At 38.1% G+C, this 16922-nt stretch overlaps 1 protein-coding gene across 11 annotated transcripts in view; it reads left to right on the forward strand.

Annotated features, from left to right (window-relative positions):
- Positions 1-16922, forward strand: part of Fip1l1 (factor interacting with PAPOLA and CPSF1) — a 61782-nt gene that overhangs the window by 14583 nt on the left and 30277 nt on the right. For 6 of the 11 annotated variants that reach the window (XM_040747221.1, XM_040747220.1, XM_040747215.1 and 3 more), the window contains one exon: positions 6404-6513. In XM_040747221.1, the coding sequence (XP_040603155.1) occupies positions 6404-6513 (110 nt within the window). Of the gene's footprint in view, positions 1-6403; positions 6514-14907; positions 15016-16922 lie in introns of all 11 variants that reach the window. The other 5 variants (XM_040747219.1, XM_040747211.1, XM_040747212.1 and 2 more) reach the window with 1 other exon arrangement.

Consider the following 16922-nt stretch of genomic DNA (forward strand, 5'->3'; position numbering starts at 1 on the left):
TAGTCATTCAGTAAGAATGAACCTTACAAACTTTGTTAATAAAACTAACTATAGACGTTTCCATAGGATTGTGGATGTTTATGTGCAGTTAGCTTGAAGTTTATTTTTTCTTTTTGTGGGGACCTGATTTCAGAAATACTTCAGTGTGACTAGAGTCCGTTCCTCAGCTACTTCAGATATTCCAGGAGCTTGATCTGTCAGTTCCTCTCTGGTTCTGCAATGATCATCAGTGTATTTTTGCTTTCTCTTCATATAGTATTAAATGCTTTTATAAATAAAGGTATTTTCAAAAAAAAAACAAAACAAACAAACAAAAAACTTCAGGGTGTTGCTGTAGTGATAGCATAGTTTTGGATGAATATTTAGCTTCTTTAAAAAAAAAGTGTGTGTGTGTGTGTGTGTAATCAGCATGTACATGGAGATCAAAGGGCAACATGCAGGAGCTAGTTCTTTGCATCATGTCAGACTGGAGAAGCGAACTCAGGTCATAAGGCTTGGTAGCGGGAGCCTTTACACTCTGAGCCATTTTGCCAGTCCTTAGCTTTTCAAGCTTATAAATTGTTAACATGTGTAAGATCTGATGTTAACTTGCTGTCAATCAATCATATATCATGCAGTTATTTCTTAAAATGCTAGAGTATGTGAACTAATAATCTCCTGTTCTGGGTGGACAGATTTTAAGTTTGTCATCCTGAATGTAGCATATGAAGACACAAGTAGGTAGTTAGAATTCAAGGTAAATAGGAAGCCTGCTATGATAGTGAAGGTTTTCAAGATTGTTTAATGAGGTGTTTTAAAGGCATTAAGTATAAAAGTTAGGAAAAACGAACAGTTTTTACTCATTTGCTATCTCTTGTCTTCACTGTTGTAGAGACACACACACGTACATGCATATAGTTTAAATACTCCCTTCCAGTTTTAAGATCTTTTATTCTCTCTCACTTTCTTCTTCAACCTTCTCCCATTCTTTTTTCCAGCTTTTAGAAGACTATCCCAAAGAATGTGTTAGGCTTGTTGGGGAAAGAAAGTGAACATAATAGACATGGACTCTAACCTTCTGTAATAGAAAAGCTTAGGTATTCAATAAATAATGATGGCAACAATTGCATATTTAATGTTATATGAAAGACTGAAGAAGTGACATTAAAGCAGAGGCTCAAAACCAATTAAATAAAATTTTTTAAAAAAGTTTATTGGCTTCTCCACATTCTTTTGCCAGACACTTAGCACTTAGGATACAGAGTTCATATGTAGTCAGTGTCTTCAAAGGTCTTGGCGTAGTGACAGTAGGCAGGTAGTATCATACAGCAAAATATTCAGACAGTGCTAATAAGAATTTTTTTTTTTTTTTTTTTTGGGTTTTTCGAGACAAGATTTCTCTGTGGCTTTGGAGGCTGTCCTGGAACTAGCTCTTGTAGACCAGGCTGGCCTCGAACTCACAGAGATCCACCTGCCTCTGCCTCCCGAGTGCTGGGATTAAAGGCGTGCGCCACCAATGCCCGGCTGCTAATAAGAAATTTTAAGAAAAAATTGGAAATCACAGGAAAGAGACTGGGAGTGGTGAAGGAAGGCTACTCCTACTACAAGGGATAATTTGACACAGTAGTCCTCTTACGACCACTGGACTACACTAAGTAAGATCCCTTGTAGATGCCTGAAACTGGGTGTTACTAAATCCTATATACTCCGTTTGCTTCTTCTCGTGTATATGCATAATAAAGTTAACTTCCAGGTTAGTCACAGTAAGTGATTAACAATTAACAGTGCAGAGCAATACACTAATAAAAATTATTCCAGTATGTTCAAAATAACTATTGTGCTATAAATCATAGCAACTTTAGCATATGGTGACTTTTCTATTGATATAATTTTCTGAAAGGAACTACGTGACAGCTTCTCTGTGCTGGTTCTGAATTGTCAGCATCATGAACTTTGTGCTTTAGGGGCATTTCTAAGTTAAGTAAGACTTAGTCAGACCTCAGTACTTTGCTACTCTCACGGTTTTAGTATCCCAAGCAGCTGAATGAGTGATTAACAGGATGCTGAAGTGAGCATGTGGATGTGTAGACAAAGGGATGATTCATGTCCCAGGTGAGGTGGAATTGGAAAGGTGCAGACTCTGTGTGATTTAACGAATCAGTTGTCAGTGTTTGGAATGTTCCACTTGAGTTGTTTTAGCCTGTTTTTGACCCACAATTCAAAGTACAGAGAGCAATAGCATAGGCAGAGGTGGGGAAGATAGCTCTACTTGAATTAAAGGAATCCATGAGACAATCCAGAGAAAAACTATTCCAAACAGAAAGAATAGTTAATTCAGAAACCCTTATGAGAAGAGGAGCTTACGTGTCCAAAAAGACAAGTAAAAAGGTTATCATGACTAGGGGTGGTAAAAATGAGTGGAGGAAGAACAAAAAGAAACAAGTTTAGAGGGATACAGTGCTCATACCATATAGGCCATGTTAAGAAGTTTATTTTGGTCTGGTTGCATTGGGAACAATTGGAGAATCTTGAGCAGAGAAGAGACATGAGTTAGCATGCATATGTGTTAAGATTGCTTTTCTTTTGTACAGAGTTAAGAGCAAAAGTGGAGAGAGTGTTTATCACAGTAGCTGATGCACACAGATGGATCTGACTGGAGAGGTGTCTTTCTGTCAGCTGATGGGTTTTGGTAATGTTGTAAAGGACAGACTGGCATCCTGTATGTTAACATGAGTTAGATAATGCCTGTAGTGTGTTGTTCTTGAGAAGGTTAGTAGGTCACAATGCGACACAATGGATGGATGGATGGATGGATGGATGGATGGATGGATGGATGGATGGATGGATGGATTTGTTCGTTTGTTTGGTTAGTTGGTTGGCTTTTCAGGACAAGGTTTCTCTGTGTAGTGAGCCCCAGCTGTCCTGGAACTAGTTCTCTGTAAACCAGGTTAACCTTGAACTCACAGAGATCCGCCTGCCTCTGCCTCCCAAGAGTTCTGGGATTAAAGGCTTGCACCACCACTGCCCCGCTTCTAATGTTAACCAATCCTTTAGGCAGAGTAATATGTTTCTTTTACATCTTTTACCCTAGGTGTGTGTGTGTGTCTGTGTGCGCGCGCACGCGCGTTTGACTGTGTCCACACGTGCTGTGGTGCATTTGTGAGGGGCAGAAGACAGCTTTCAGAAATTGGTTCTTTCCTATTATATGGGTCCCTGGAATTAAAGCTCAGGTTGTAAGGCTTGGAAATCAGCACCTTATACTCTGAGCTACCTTCCTGGTCCTTAGTCCATATTTTTTTTCATAGCATTTACTGTGTTGTGCTCACTAGTTTTGTTTTCTTTGAGATTTAGAGTTCGTTTTTCTTTCAGTAGCCTTTTTGGGTACAAATTTGATAGTTAATAGATGCTTGGTAGTTGAATTGTTTATCTGTCAGGAGGTTATTTAATCCACTTCAATCTTTTATTTTTGTCTTTCTTGCTGTAGTGATGATCCTAATATCCCATTAGGATCTATATGTTTTAAATGAATTTGTTTTTAGTAAGCAATAGAACTCATTTTCACATGAACTTGATGTCCTAATTATAGGTAGGTACCAGTCAGGTAAAACTGGTTACTACTTAGTAGAGGTTTGACTCTTTTTAAGATAATACTTAGCTTTATTTTATTAAAAAATATTTAATAGTAAATTTTAGTATTTTGACTTCTATTAGTTCCCCCTTCCTTTTCTTTCATTCAGCCCCTCCTATACATCCCTCTTACTCTCAAATTCATGGCTTCTGTTTTTTGAGTGTTGTTACTTATGTACATATGTTCCTAAATATAATCTGCTTAGTGAGTATTATCTTACTTGTATGTATGTGATTTCAGGACTGATCATTTGGTATTGGATAACCAATCAGACACTCTTCTTTAGGAAGACCATTTCTTCCACTCTCAGCATTTTCCAGGTACCCATAGTTCTTAGGCTAGGGTTGAAGACCTTGAGCTACCCCTTCCCTGTCAGCATGCCCATTGATGTCATTGTTTAGGTCTTGCTCAGGCAGGCATGTTAATATAGCCTGACATTTCTAGGAGACACAGACTCACAACAAATTTCCTGTTCCTCTGCTATTAAAGATCTTTCTGCTCCTCTTTCCTTCAATGATCCTGTACTATAGGTGCAAGAATCGTGTTGTATATGTATTCAGTGGGACTGGACACCACATGATCTTTTGTTTGCTGCATTTGGTTTGTTGTTGTTTTCTGTTATGTTCTACTTCTGTTGCAGAGAGAAGTTTCTTTTATAAGGGGTGAGAACTTGTCATAAAGACACTACTTGGCATAAGAATAAATATATTTAAAGTGTAGTTAGGGGTTATGATGGTTTAGTAAAGTGAAGGGTTCTCCTCTAGGATCCATGACTTCACTAGGTCTGGGTCGTTGGCTTTATGTTCAGCACCAGTCATTGTTTCCTTCATGTTGAGTGGGCTTTCCCTCCAGTCAGACATTGTTGGTTACGGCCAATGCTTGCATGCCACTGTTGCACCTGTACAGTCATGCCATCATCATGAGGCCATGGTTGTGGCTTATGGGCATTGTTTGCTTCCCTCCCTTGGTAGCTTGAATGTTGCTCTCTGGTTCAACGAAAGCTAGTCCTCAGGGAGGAGACTTTCAGGTCAGAGATTTGACTCTTAGTAGCTTAAATGCATAATGATATTTTTGTTTTCCTGATGTTGCTTAATTGGCAGATAGATGGTTTCTGAAATCAAAGTAATGACTTAAATATAGCAATCAAATTATCTGAGATTTTTTTGTGTCTTGCTTCATGAGAAAGGAGAATGATGCTAAATTTAGATGGAACAGGATAATAGAATTTAAATAGGGCCTAAGATAGTAGGCAAGAAAAGGTAATAAAGAAACATGACTTATTTGAAGTACCTAGGTATGTGGAACTGGCATGATAGGCACTGTTACTAGTGATGAGTTATGGATGTGGAAGAGTAGATTTTCTATTAATTAAAAGTTATTTTCATACAATATATTTTGAAGTATATTCTTTCCCCTCCAACTTCTTCTAGGTCCTTCTTCCCTGCGCACCCAACTTTATGTTCTGTCTCTATCTCCCCTCCATTAAAAAAAAAAAAAACAAACCAAAACCCCATAAGACAAATATCAAAACAAACAAAATGTGTCCAAAACAAAAACAAAGAAACAAACAAAACCAATCATGTAGTCTGTTTTGTGTTGGTCAACTGGGCATAGGGCCTGACCTGTAGTGTAGTTGATATACCCAGTGACACTCCATTGTAGAAAACTGATTTTCTTTTTCTCAGCAGCTATCAATTGCAGATAGCTTCTTGGTCATGTCCACTCTCTCTTCTCAGTACTGGTATTTGTGCAAGTCTTATGCCTCTAATAGCCTCCATGAGTTCATATGTGTGTCAGTCCTGGTGTGTCTGAATGATGCATTTTTCCTTGGAATCATTCATGACCTCTAGCTCTTACAGGTTTTCTACTTCTTCATGGATTCCTGAGCCTGTGGGGAAGGGAGGTTGATAAAGACATCACATGTAAGGCAGGGTGCTTCAAAGCCTCATACTATCTGAATATTGTTCAGTCATGGGTCTCTGTGCTAATTAACATCTGAACTATGAATCTAGCAGTATGTCATTAGGAGTAATAGTATTGCTATATTCCTTTAGCTATGTAAGAATAGTAGGTTTCCTCAAAAGCCCGTGATCTAACTAGTCCCAGGTGGTTGGCCAATTTAATGGTGTCAGACATAGGTTCCATCTAATGGAGTGGACCTTAAATCTAATTAAAAAGGGACTAAATACTCCTGAAACATTGTTGTCACTGTTGCACCAGTATTTCATGTAAATAGGTGGCTGTTGGACACAATATGGTTTGTAGCTGGGTATTGTTGATGGTTAGTTTTCTCTTCTGGTAGTGTACAAAGTACCTTCTAGGTCCATAAATGTTAGTCATTAGGTGTGAAATGTTTATTTGAGCTGATTCTTTATATTGGTGTTAAAGCAAATCACTGTCTGAAATAGCAAATGCTCAGATTGCTAGTAAAACTTGTGAGTACAGAAGGGGAAAACTTCAAGGCTTTCCTTGAACTTGGAAACAAGAATTCATAACCAAGTATATCCTAGACTCATTTACTTTACTCAAGAGCAATTTGTGAGTCTCCATGAATTACAGTTTATTGGAGCTTCTGAGTGACATTTTAGTATTTGGAACATTTTGATCCTCAAATCTGTCTTTGATGCATTTCACCTAATGCTGATCTAAGATAGGTCCCTTTTAATAAATATCCAGGCATGGGGCATTCTTCATATTTTTAACATCTTCAGAGCAGATGTTACAGGCTTAAAAGTGCCTCATGCTTGAGTGTCGATTAAATTAAGCAAAGTAGTAAGCCCGTTTTTCTTTCTGAAGGTGCAGCAAGGGAGAACTGGAAATTCAGAGAAAGAAGCAGCGCTTCCATCTACAAAAGCTGAGTTTACTTCTCCGCCATCGTTGTTCAAGACAGGCCTGCCACCAAGCAGGTTAGTAGACACTTACGGTCCAGCACTGGGATCTTGGTGCTGGGTTTGTGTTGTGCTCTGTTAAATATGAAGTCTTTAGTACAAACTGGAAAGCTTTACATTTAGTTTGAATCATTATAAAAACAACTTTTCAGGTTGCTATTCCATCTTAAAAAACAAAGCAGCTGAGTCTGCATGAATTGAAGCATGCTATAGACACACTAATCTTCCATGGAGAAGTGGTGACTGCTCATGCTCTTCACGGTGTATATTATTCTCACATAAAGATTCATTGGACTTCCGAGATCTAGATCTATGGACTTAAAGGGATTTTTGTAAAAGAAATGATAGAAATTTCACCCATAAAAGTCTGATGTCATTCTTTGCTTTCACCATAACACCCAATTTTGTGTTCATAAAATACTAGATAAAAGTCATAATTGTGCAGAAAAAATGTCCTTTTCATTCAAATGTGACAGTTGTTTCTTTGTGACTCATTATAAGGAAAATAACAAAGAATAAGCTAAGACCAGAAAAGTTAGAAGATGCCAGCAGTTTAGTCTTGGATTAAATCGAGGTCACAGTCTGGGCATGAATAAGTCAACTCAGCCATAACAGATTCTCTGCCTATTCACCTTTTGTTGCTTGCTTAAATTTCTGTTCTAGGTATCTCTTCATTTGTTCTGCAGTTGGTTACTGGTCTGAGAAATTATACTTTAATTTTCTAATGGGGAAAGAGACTTTAGAGAAGCATTAAGGTCATCTCTAACTGAAATGATCTCTTGTTTGTTTGAGCTTTGTTCATTTGTTTGTTTGAGACAGTGTCTCATTATGTAGCCCTGGCTGGCCCAGAACTTGCTATGTAGACCAGGCTGACCTCAGAATCACAGAGATCTGCCTGCCTCTGCCTCCCAGGTGCTGGGATTAACAGCATATGCTACCATGGCCAGCTAAAACACAGATTCTTGAAGCTTTAATCCAAAATGAAATATTTAAAAGTGAGCCAAGATTTTTTTTGAAACACTTTTTTTATTATTACATATTTAAATTAGAAACAAGCTTGCCGCTGGGTGTTAGTGGTGCATGCCTTTAATCCCAGTACTTGGGAGGCAGAAGCAGGCGAATCTCTGTGAGTTCGAGACCAACCTGGTCTACAAGAGCTAGTCCCAGGACAGCCTCCAAAGCCACAGAGAAACCTTGCCTCAAAAAAAAAAAAAAAAAAACAAAAAGAAAGAAAGAAAGAAAAAGAAACAAGCTTGCTTCCCATGTCAGTCCTAGCTCCGTTACCCTCCCCTCCACGCCCGCTCCTCCCCTCAGCCCCCCACCCAATCCCCACTACATTCCCCAGGGAGGATAAGGCCCTCCATGGGGGATCTCTAGAGTCTGTCATTTTGTTCCGTGGAGGGCCCAGGCCCTCCCCCAAGAGCATCCCTTATTGTGGGATGGGCGCCCAAAGCCCATTTGTGTGCCAGGAATATATACGATCTACTACCCAAAGCCCCATAGATTGCCTAGGCCTTCTCACTGACACCCATATTCAGGGGGTCTGGATCAGTCCCATGCTGGTCTCTCAGCCATCAGTCTGAGGTCCAAGATCTCCCCCTTGTTCAGGTCAGCTGTTTCTCTGGGTTTCACCAGCCCAGTCTTTGTGAACCAAGATTTTTATGGATTGCTATAAAAATACCTCAAATATTGTAATTTGAACTAAATGAAATTTCATAAGACATTTGATTAAACAATTACGGAAACTCAATTACGGAAACTAAGGAGTATCGATCCTTTAATAGATAGTAGTTTGGATTTGGGATTCCTTTAAAAGGTCAACTTTGTTTCATTGAGTTTTTCTGTGCTCTGCTTTGGAGTTTTGTTAAGAGGTTGGAATCTCCTCTTAGATTTCTGGGGTTTAAATTCTAGCTCGGCAGTCTACTAGTTGAGTGTCTTTGGGCAAACTCTTTAATTTTGTTAGGTTTGGATTTCCTAATTTTAAAATGTAGTAGTAGTACTTCCATTGCAGTCTAGCTACGTGTGTCATATGAACTAAGTTCTGTAAAGTGTTGTGGAACTGTGTGTGTCACATGAAAACATTCTCTAGATACTTACTGTTAAAGTGAAACTCTTTAAAAGTCATGGAGTCTTTGTGTCCTTTTGCTTTCCCCTCCTTTGTGGGGAGCATGTTGAGTTGTATCACATCTTGTAATGATACAAGAGTTTTGCTTTGCCTTTTCCTCTGTTTGAAATAAATAGGGAGCCACAGTGGTATTTTTGTCAGGCCAGCCTGGGGTTTTCAGGTCTCAGTTTAGCTGCTTTACTAAGAGCAGCTTATACTGTGAATAGTAATAGAAAAGGGGATAAGGTGTAAGAAATCACAACAAATATTTAGGCAAGAGATAATGTGTCCTGGACCAAGGTTATGATGAATGGTCAGGATAGTTATCTCCTGGCTGTATTCCAAAGAATTGGAATGGCATGCCTGGGTTGGTTAGTTGTAGATTATAGAAAAGGTTTCTCAATGAACTCAGGGATTTTTGTCTTGCTCAATACAGATGTCATGATTGGGTTGTCATGTAAGGGATGGGAAGGATTATAAGAGGAATGACTTTTGGAGAGAGAAGACAAGGCATTCAGCGAAGGGACTAGAAGTTGAAGGAAGTGCTAGCTCAGTATGAAAGTGGAAACTGGAAAGGTGGATCTCTGACCAGGGAAGAGTATTGGCTGGGGATAGAAACCTGAGACAGTGATCACTGCTAAATGGTGTCTAAAGTAAAGCTCTGAAATTTAATTAGACCATTATTGATCAAGAAGTGGGAAGAGGACAGAGCCTTGACATACTAAAAGAAATTAATGGAGATCAGTAAAAAGGGACCAATAAGGAGGCTTAAGATAGTTAACTGTCAAACACTAATGATAAACTGATCAAAAAGATGAAGACCAAATTTGTATTACAAATTCAGGGATGATGGTCATTGGTCATTCTGACCAAGATCAGGGACAAGGTAAATTCAAAAGACTTGAATGACTTCTACAGAAACGAGAGATCCCAGGTCTTGGGAGACAGAGGCAGATGCAGATGAGGTTCTGTGAGTTCAAGGCCAGCCTGGTCTTCATGGTGAATTCCAGGACAGCCAGGACTGTCTTCAAAACAAAAAAAGAAATGAGAGGAATTGAAAAGGAAAACTATGAATAATATTAAAGACTATTTTCTCTTGTCTGTGGGGACAGAACTAAGGAAATGGGGAAGTGTGAGGCTAGCTTTTTGAAGGTAAAAGAAATCTCAGCATTTTATACTTGAATGAGTTAACTAGAAATAGTAGTGATCAAGGAGTAAGGAAGGCGACATTTATAAAGCATTGTTCTTAGCTAGGCCAAAGGGAATAAGGTATGACATTCATGGGCAGCAAACAGCTCCATAACTGGAGAGAATGTGGGTTACAGGGGATTTTCAAGTCTCAGTTTCTTTGCTAAGAGTATCGTGTATAGTGAGTGAAAGTAGAAACAGGGACCCTTGTAAGTACCTAGGCAAGAAAAATTATGATAGACAGGTAGATGGACTATGAGAACAATGAATGGCACATTCTCTTCAGATTCTCTCTCTCTCTCTCTCTCTCTCTCTCTCTCTCTCTCTCTCTCTCTCTCTCTCTCTCTCTCTCTCTCTCTGTCTCTGTCTCTCTCTCTGTCTCTGTCTCTGTCTCTCTGTCTCTCTGTCTCCAAAATAAGACCCCGGCTTACCAGGATAGACTAAAGATGATAGAGTGGGGTATTATTTGGAGTAGGTGAATAAACTTTTGTGGAAAAAAAAATAGGATCACTTGGTGGAAGTTGGAGGGAAACACAGATTCGAAGGCTTTCTTCAAAATGGGAGAAACAATGTTTTTTATATGTTGATGGAAATGAGTTAGCAAAATGAAAAGTTGATGGCATAAAGAGAGACGCTCTGTGATCCCAGTTTGTTAGATTGATGCCATGGTCTAAAATGAGCCAAGTCAAGTATGCTTTAGATGGGTTGAGGTTATACCAGGTCATAACTAAGGGATAGAAGGGCCCCAAAAGTGAATATGTACTCAAAGGGTGATATTAGTAATGACTGTGGATCCAAGTAGAGTTGAAGACATTGGAAAATAAGCATAAACAAAGATAAAATGAAAAAGGTGGTAAGGGACAGAAAAAAATCTGGTGAAAGAAAAATGGGAAGGTTAACAGGCCTGTCATTACTTAAGAAAGTATAAGTAATTGTCCTTGCAACTGATAGACATATACTAAGCATGCTTTTATTCATCACTTTTTAATATAAAGGACAGTGCTCGTTCCTCATTAGGAAAGTTTGTTTTCTGTGTTTATCTTCAGTTAATCAAAAATAGACTTTTATAATCATTGTAAAAATTTTCCTTAAAAAATCATGTGTGTGGGAGGTATGTGTATATACATATGGAAATTGGATAAAATCTTTGGAAATAAAATTTTATTGAGTTTAGGGGAAAGATAGTATTGTCAGTACTGACACATAAAACAGGTATTTAAGAGTAGTGATCTGTGATACTGGCCCATGCACTAGATCTCCAGTGCTAAAATCTTAGATTGCCTTAGTAATGTGTAGGTAGATGTTTGCAGAGAACTTCTTAACTTTGGTATTGGTAGAGATAGTGAGCTTGTAACTTCTGTACTACCCAACAGTATGCATACCTAAGGAAAGGTCTACGTTTACTGTATCAGAATACTTTGTTTCATCTAGGTTTTCGTATTCTGTATTTTCTTTTGAAGTACATAGCTACAGAAACGTGATATGAATTTACATCTTGATGAGGTCTTACAAACACAATATATTGTTGTAAACCAGCAAACAGATTGGAAAGCAAGCTTTTGCTATTCCTTCCTTTGTTGTTTTTATCTTGTATTCTTTTGTTTTGACAAGAATTCAGACTTAAGAGCTGCAAGTAAAGCAGCCTAGGTCTTAACATGTTGTTTGCCTTTTTTTTTTTTTTCGAGACATGGTTTCTCTGTATTGCTTTGTAGGCTTTCCTGGAACTCACTTTGTAGGCAAGGCTGACCTGGAACTCACAGAGATCTGCCTGTTTCTATCTCCCAAGTGGTGGCATGCACTACCAGCCACCAAAGCTTAATATTGTTTGCTTCTTTTTTTTATTTTTATGTTTAAATTTTATGTTTAAATTTAGATTAGAAACATGGTTGGTTCACAAGTCAGTTCCAGGTCCTTCTCCCTTTCCCTCCCCTCCTCCCGTGTCCTCCCAAGTGGTGGCATGCACTACCAAAGCTTAATATTGTTTGCTTCTTAAAAAGACTTTTCTGTCAGCCATTTGCATGCTAATTTAGATGATAACCATTGGATGCAGTGTTCTCTTAACCTCTAAACACTTCCCCTTGCATTTCTGAGGTACATGGATAGGCATTTTATTACATAGATGCAAATAGGGCAGTTATCAAAGTTAGGAAAACCTGATGCTGAATCAATCTTTTATCTAATACCCAGATGATGAATTTTGCCAGTTTCCTCAATATTGTTCTTTACTAACTTCCTTTCTCCTTTTCTTGGACTCAGTCCAGGGTCATTCATTTGAGCTCTGTCTTTAGGTGTTTATCATCTAGAGCAACTTCTCAGCCTTGTATTTTAGAAGAGTGCGTTCTGGTTGTTTTAGAGATGGTTCCTCAGTCTAGCTTTGCCAGTTCCTCCTCATTATTAGATGGACGTGTAAATGATGCCGTGTTCCTCTCTTCAGTGCACCAGGCTCAAGATAAATAAATCGCACTTTGCCCCACTTGTTTTTTTTTTTAACCACTAATGATAAGTCTAGTGAGTTACTTGCAGTTCTGCCTTTCTTGTTCTACATCAAGTTCTTGTTTTCCCCTTTGCATTTAAGAAATAATTTCTGCTTTGGGGATGTTGCCCAGTTTTAGGAAACTGCTTGCCCTTAGCATGCCCCAAGTCTGACGTTGCATGTTCAAGGCCTTGGCTCTGATTCCTAGCACCATTAAAAAATAATAATAATTTTGTATAGAAACTGGGAATAAATGTCCTAACTTCCTGAGAACTTTAGCTAGCATTTGCTGATGAATTTTTATAATAACTGAGCTGCTACTGTGTCTATAAAACAGTGATTAACTTTTAAATTTTGTTTAGATTATCTTTTTAATGTCCATGGGTGTTTTTCATGCGTGTAAGTCTGTGTACCACGTGTGTGCATGGATCTACCAGAAGTCACAAGAGTGTGTTGGATCCTTTGGAACACACAAGATTGTGGGCTGCCTTGTGAGTACTGAGACTTGAACCTAGGTCCTCTGGAAGAGCTCTCAGTGCTCTTAATCACTGAGCCATCTATCCAGTATTATTTGTTTTTGTGAGTATTTTGCTTGCAGGAATGTACATATACCATGTACGTATTTTGTTGCTAAGGAGGCAAGAGAGGTGGGTGCTGGATCTTTTGGAATGGAGTTATAGGTAGTAGGGAGCCATCACGTGGGAGTTAAGAAGCAAACTTGGGTTATCCAAAAGAGCAACACTTGCTCTTAACCTCTGAGCTATCTCTACAGCTCCTGCTTTTCAATTTTTTGAAACAAAATTTTGCTGTGTAGTTTAGGCTATCCCTAAACTCACAGTCCTTTCACTTCACCCTCTCTAGTGCTGGCATTGCCAGCATTCCTCACTAAGTGCATTCAGTCTTCTGTGTATTCATGTGTGCGTGCGTGTATGCGTGTGTGTGTGTCTTATAAGTATGGTTTATTTGTATTAATGGTGTGTGAATCCTATGTGTGATTTTTATATATGCTGTATCTGTTTTGATGTGTCACATTTTCCAAATTTGGCCAGTGGGAGTCTCTGCAAAATTGGTTTTGTCTGTGTCATGATCTCTACTTCTTGGCATTAGCTGGGCATTCCAAGCTCATCTTATACTTTCCTGATTTCTCCCCAAGATATTTCCCTGTCTTAGGAGATCAGCCTGGTAGCTATGATCATTTTACTGGGGTTGCATTATTTATTTCACAGTCATTTTAGCACTTAACAACTAGGGGGAAGATAGTGGTTTCCACATGAAAGATATCACTTGCATATTTTTAAATAAAGTTTTAGATACCACAGAGTGCTTTGTTTCTCAGAACTAGTCCATATTATGTCTCTTTTATCATAGTGATTATCCAGCTACCAACAGCTTCAGTGTATTACTTATTTAATTAATAATCAGCTGGGCGTTGGTGGCGCACGCCTTTATTCCCAGCACTCGGGAGGCAGAGGCAGGTGGATCTCTGTGAGTTCGAGGCCAGGCTGGACTGGCAGCCTCCAAAACAGAGAAACCCTGTCTCATAAAACCAAAAAAAAAAAAAAAAAAAAAAAAATCAAATATAAGCCTAATAGATTTGGGATTTCTGCTTAGCCATTAAAACACATACACACAATTAAAATAGGTTTCAGGATTCATTCATAGTTCTTTCTATTCTGTTTTAGACTGAAGGTGAATGATGAAGACGTTATAGTATTACTTGGTTCCTTTGGTCTGTTCACTTTTAGCATGTTTCATCCTCCATGACTACTGTTAGAATTTCTTTTTGTTTGTGTAAACTGTTGGACACAGAGCCAAAGTCAGGGCTATCCAATGGTATAGATGAAGTTGTCACTCTTTTTTTTTTTTTTTTTTTCTTCTCCTACTTCACTTCGGTTCATTTGTAGTTCATTTTTCCTGGGTACCAGTTTACAGAAGTAGACTTAGAAACATGTATTTTTAGCAGCTTTGAAAGAACATTGATCTTTTACAGGATTGGCAAGAATAGAAATAGCTGAACTTACTTTTGTGACAGCATCTTTCTGTGTAGTCAGCTGGTAATCTCCCTGCCTCAGCCTTCTGAGTGCCATTGTGCCTAGGTAAACGTCATGTGAAGCATGTCACTGGAGATAAATTAGCTTTGGAAATTTACTTGGAAAGAGTTGTTCCTTTGAAATGAAATTTTAGCTCATCATAAGTTTTTATGAAACCCATCAGAGTACTACTGTTAACTGGTTGTACTGACAATTATGTGTTATTGAACAGCATAGGAGAAAACAATGCCAGTTTTGAGTGAAAATTTTTTAAAGGCAGAAATTGTTATTAATTCACAAAGGCACAGAAATTTGCTTCTTGGTAATTATTTGGGCATAACTTTGGTTCTTTTTTCATTTCTTCATCTTGACACCATACTATGTTGTAAAGTATTTCTTACATCATTCTAGAGTTAATAAGATGGTGATAACAACATCTAAATTAAAATGCCTCCATCAGTCAGTTCTGCAGCAAGGGCTTCATGACTTGAAAGAATGGTTCTATAGGAACATGTCAAAGTGCCTTAGAAAAGCATGTCAAGGAAAAAAATAAGCAGAACAAGGGGGGTTACAGACAACAGTATGTAAGAAAAAACACAGAAAATTTATCTCACCAGAAACAGCACCTCTTCTCAGTCTCAGACAAGTACTGCCTCCAGGAAAGCCAGTTCAAGCGTTGGGAAGTGGCAGGATCGATATGGGAGGGCCGAGTCACCCGACCTAAGGTAAGGCTGTTTTAAACATTGCCTACTTCCTCATGTTTAGATCACTGGTATTATTCTGTCTCTTAGTATGTAATAAGGTAGCTAGTTTTGAGACTATACCATATTTTTCCCCAATGATGCTTTCTCAGTGCACATGAGGCAGTTTACTGAGACACACACAAGCATGTGTCTTATTCATCCTTTTGGCCTTTAATATTATGTAATTGTTATGTTGAACCACACTAAAGGGTGTTCTGAACTTACTTTTCTCTCCTCCTTGTTGCATGTTGATTCTTTGTTTTTATTCATTCTTTTATGGTGTTCCCAGCTATTTTTCACTGCTTATGCATGAAGTGTAACTTTCTGAACTAGTTTTGGGACTTAAAAAATTTGACTCCACAGAATCTGTCTAATCCTATCCAGCCACAATGTATCCTGTAGGTGGGGGTACCAGCTGCCCTGGGTTGTACCGTTTCTCTTGTAAAACCTCTGTCCATAAAATTTTCATTCGTGTTCTAAATTTTGTATTTACAATGTGAACAGCCATATACACGCACTATAATTTCTCTGAGTCTGTGAAATGGGAATAAGTTCATTTCTGAAGGATACAGTGCTGTTCCTATAGAATGCATTGCTGGCATTAGTTAGTATGAGAGATGATATTTTAGTGTATGACTCAGAAGTATTGGCCAGGACAATTTTAACATGCCCTTTGAGATTGTAAGTAATTACAACCAAACAAGGACTAAATTTTGTTGTTTGGCTTTGTTTAGTATTGTTGAAGAATTTTATGCTTCCTATGTCTGAATCATCTACCAGTGATCCTTTGATAGTTTGCTTGTAATCACTTTAATTGCTTTTAGATATGTAAATGATGGCAGATACTTTTGATTGTAGCATTTTACAAAAAGCAAGAGGGGACAACACTATCAAAAGAAAGTTTGATTTTCATAATTTTTCCCCCTGTAGAGGCTTAATTATATATTCTTAGTGAGTTGTAAAAATTTCTAGTCAGTTCCAGGTTTGCTATTAGAATGGAATAAGTTATTCAAGTCAAAGAAAAAAGTAGTCATTCATGTCCAAAGACAGTATTTTGACTTTTTTAAAACAATGCCCTAAGTATCCATCTAGCAACTGATAAATTAAAAATTTTCAGAACAATTCTATGTGTGTCTTTAGTGGGTTAAGAATGAAGGGAGGTGGAGTCTGAAGAGGCAGCTCAAAGGTTAAGATCACTTAACTGCTCTTGCTGAGAATCCAGGTGTAGTCTCCGGCACACAGTGTAGGTCGTTCACAGCCACCTGCAGTTTCAGATCCAGGCAGTTGATGCCCTCTTCTGACCTCTCTGGGCACCAGGCATGCTTGTACACAAGACACTTTTATACATTAAATAAATAAAGCTTATGTTCAGCAAAATACACAGCTCAAAAAAAAAAGAAGAATGAAAAAGGGTGACTTATTTTAGTAGTCTTCTCTGGCAAACTTTAGTTATGCTTAAATGACATTAAAATTTTACATGGGGAATCAAGAGAAATTTGAAATTAAGTAAAGTTGGTTTTGATATGTGGAGTCAAATAGAATGAATTTGTTTTGAATTTTTGAAATCGAATATTGTTAGCAATTAAATGTGATTCAAGAATTTTAATACGTGTACTAGTATTGCTTCTATATAATAATTTGATTTAGTGCATACTGATTGGATTTATGTTTATCCCGACCAGCAACATTACTGCCCAGATTGACTTAGAGGCTTGATTCTGGGTGGGCTGAAACATTCAAATCAAATGTTAGCTTCCAAGGGAGTTTTGCAGCAGAATGATAGATACAGCTATCCTGGGGCCTGGCACTGGGTGGCATGTGTAGCCTCACAGAGTCTATGTGATGTCCATTTAATTTATATTTTCTGCCTCTTGATTAGAAACCACTTT

This window comes from Mesocricetus auratus, unplaced genomic scaffold (assembly GCF_017639785.1).
Source record: "Mesocricetus auratus isolate SY011 unplaced genomic scaffold, BCM_Maur_2.0 Super-Scaffold_100006, whole genome shotgun sequence".
Lineage (NCBI taxonomy): Eukaryota > Metazoa > Chordata > Mammalia > Rodentia > Cricetidae > Mesocricetus > Mesocricetus auratus.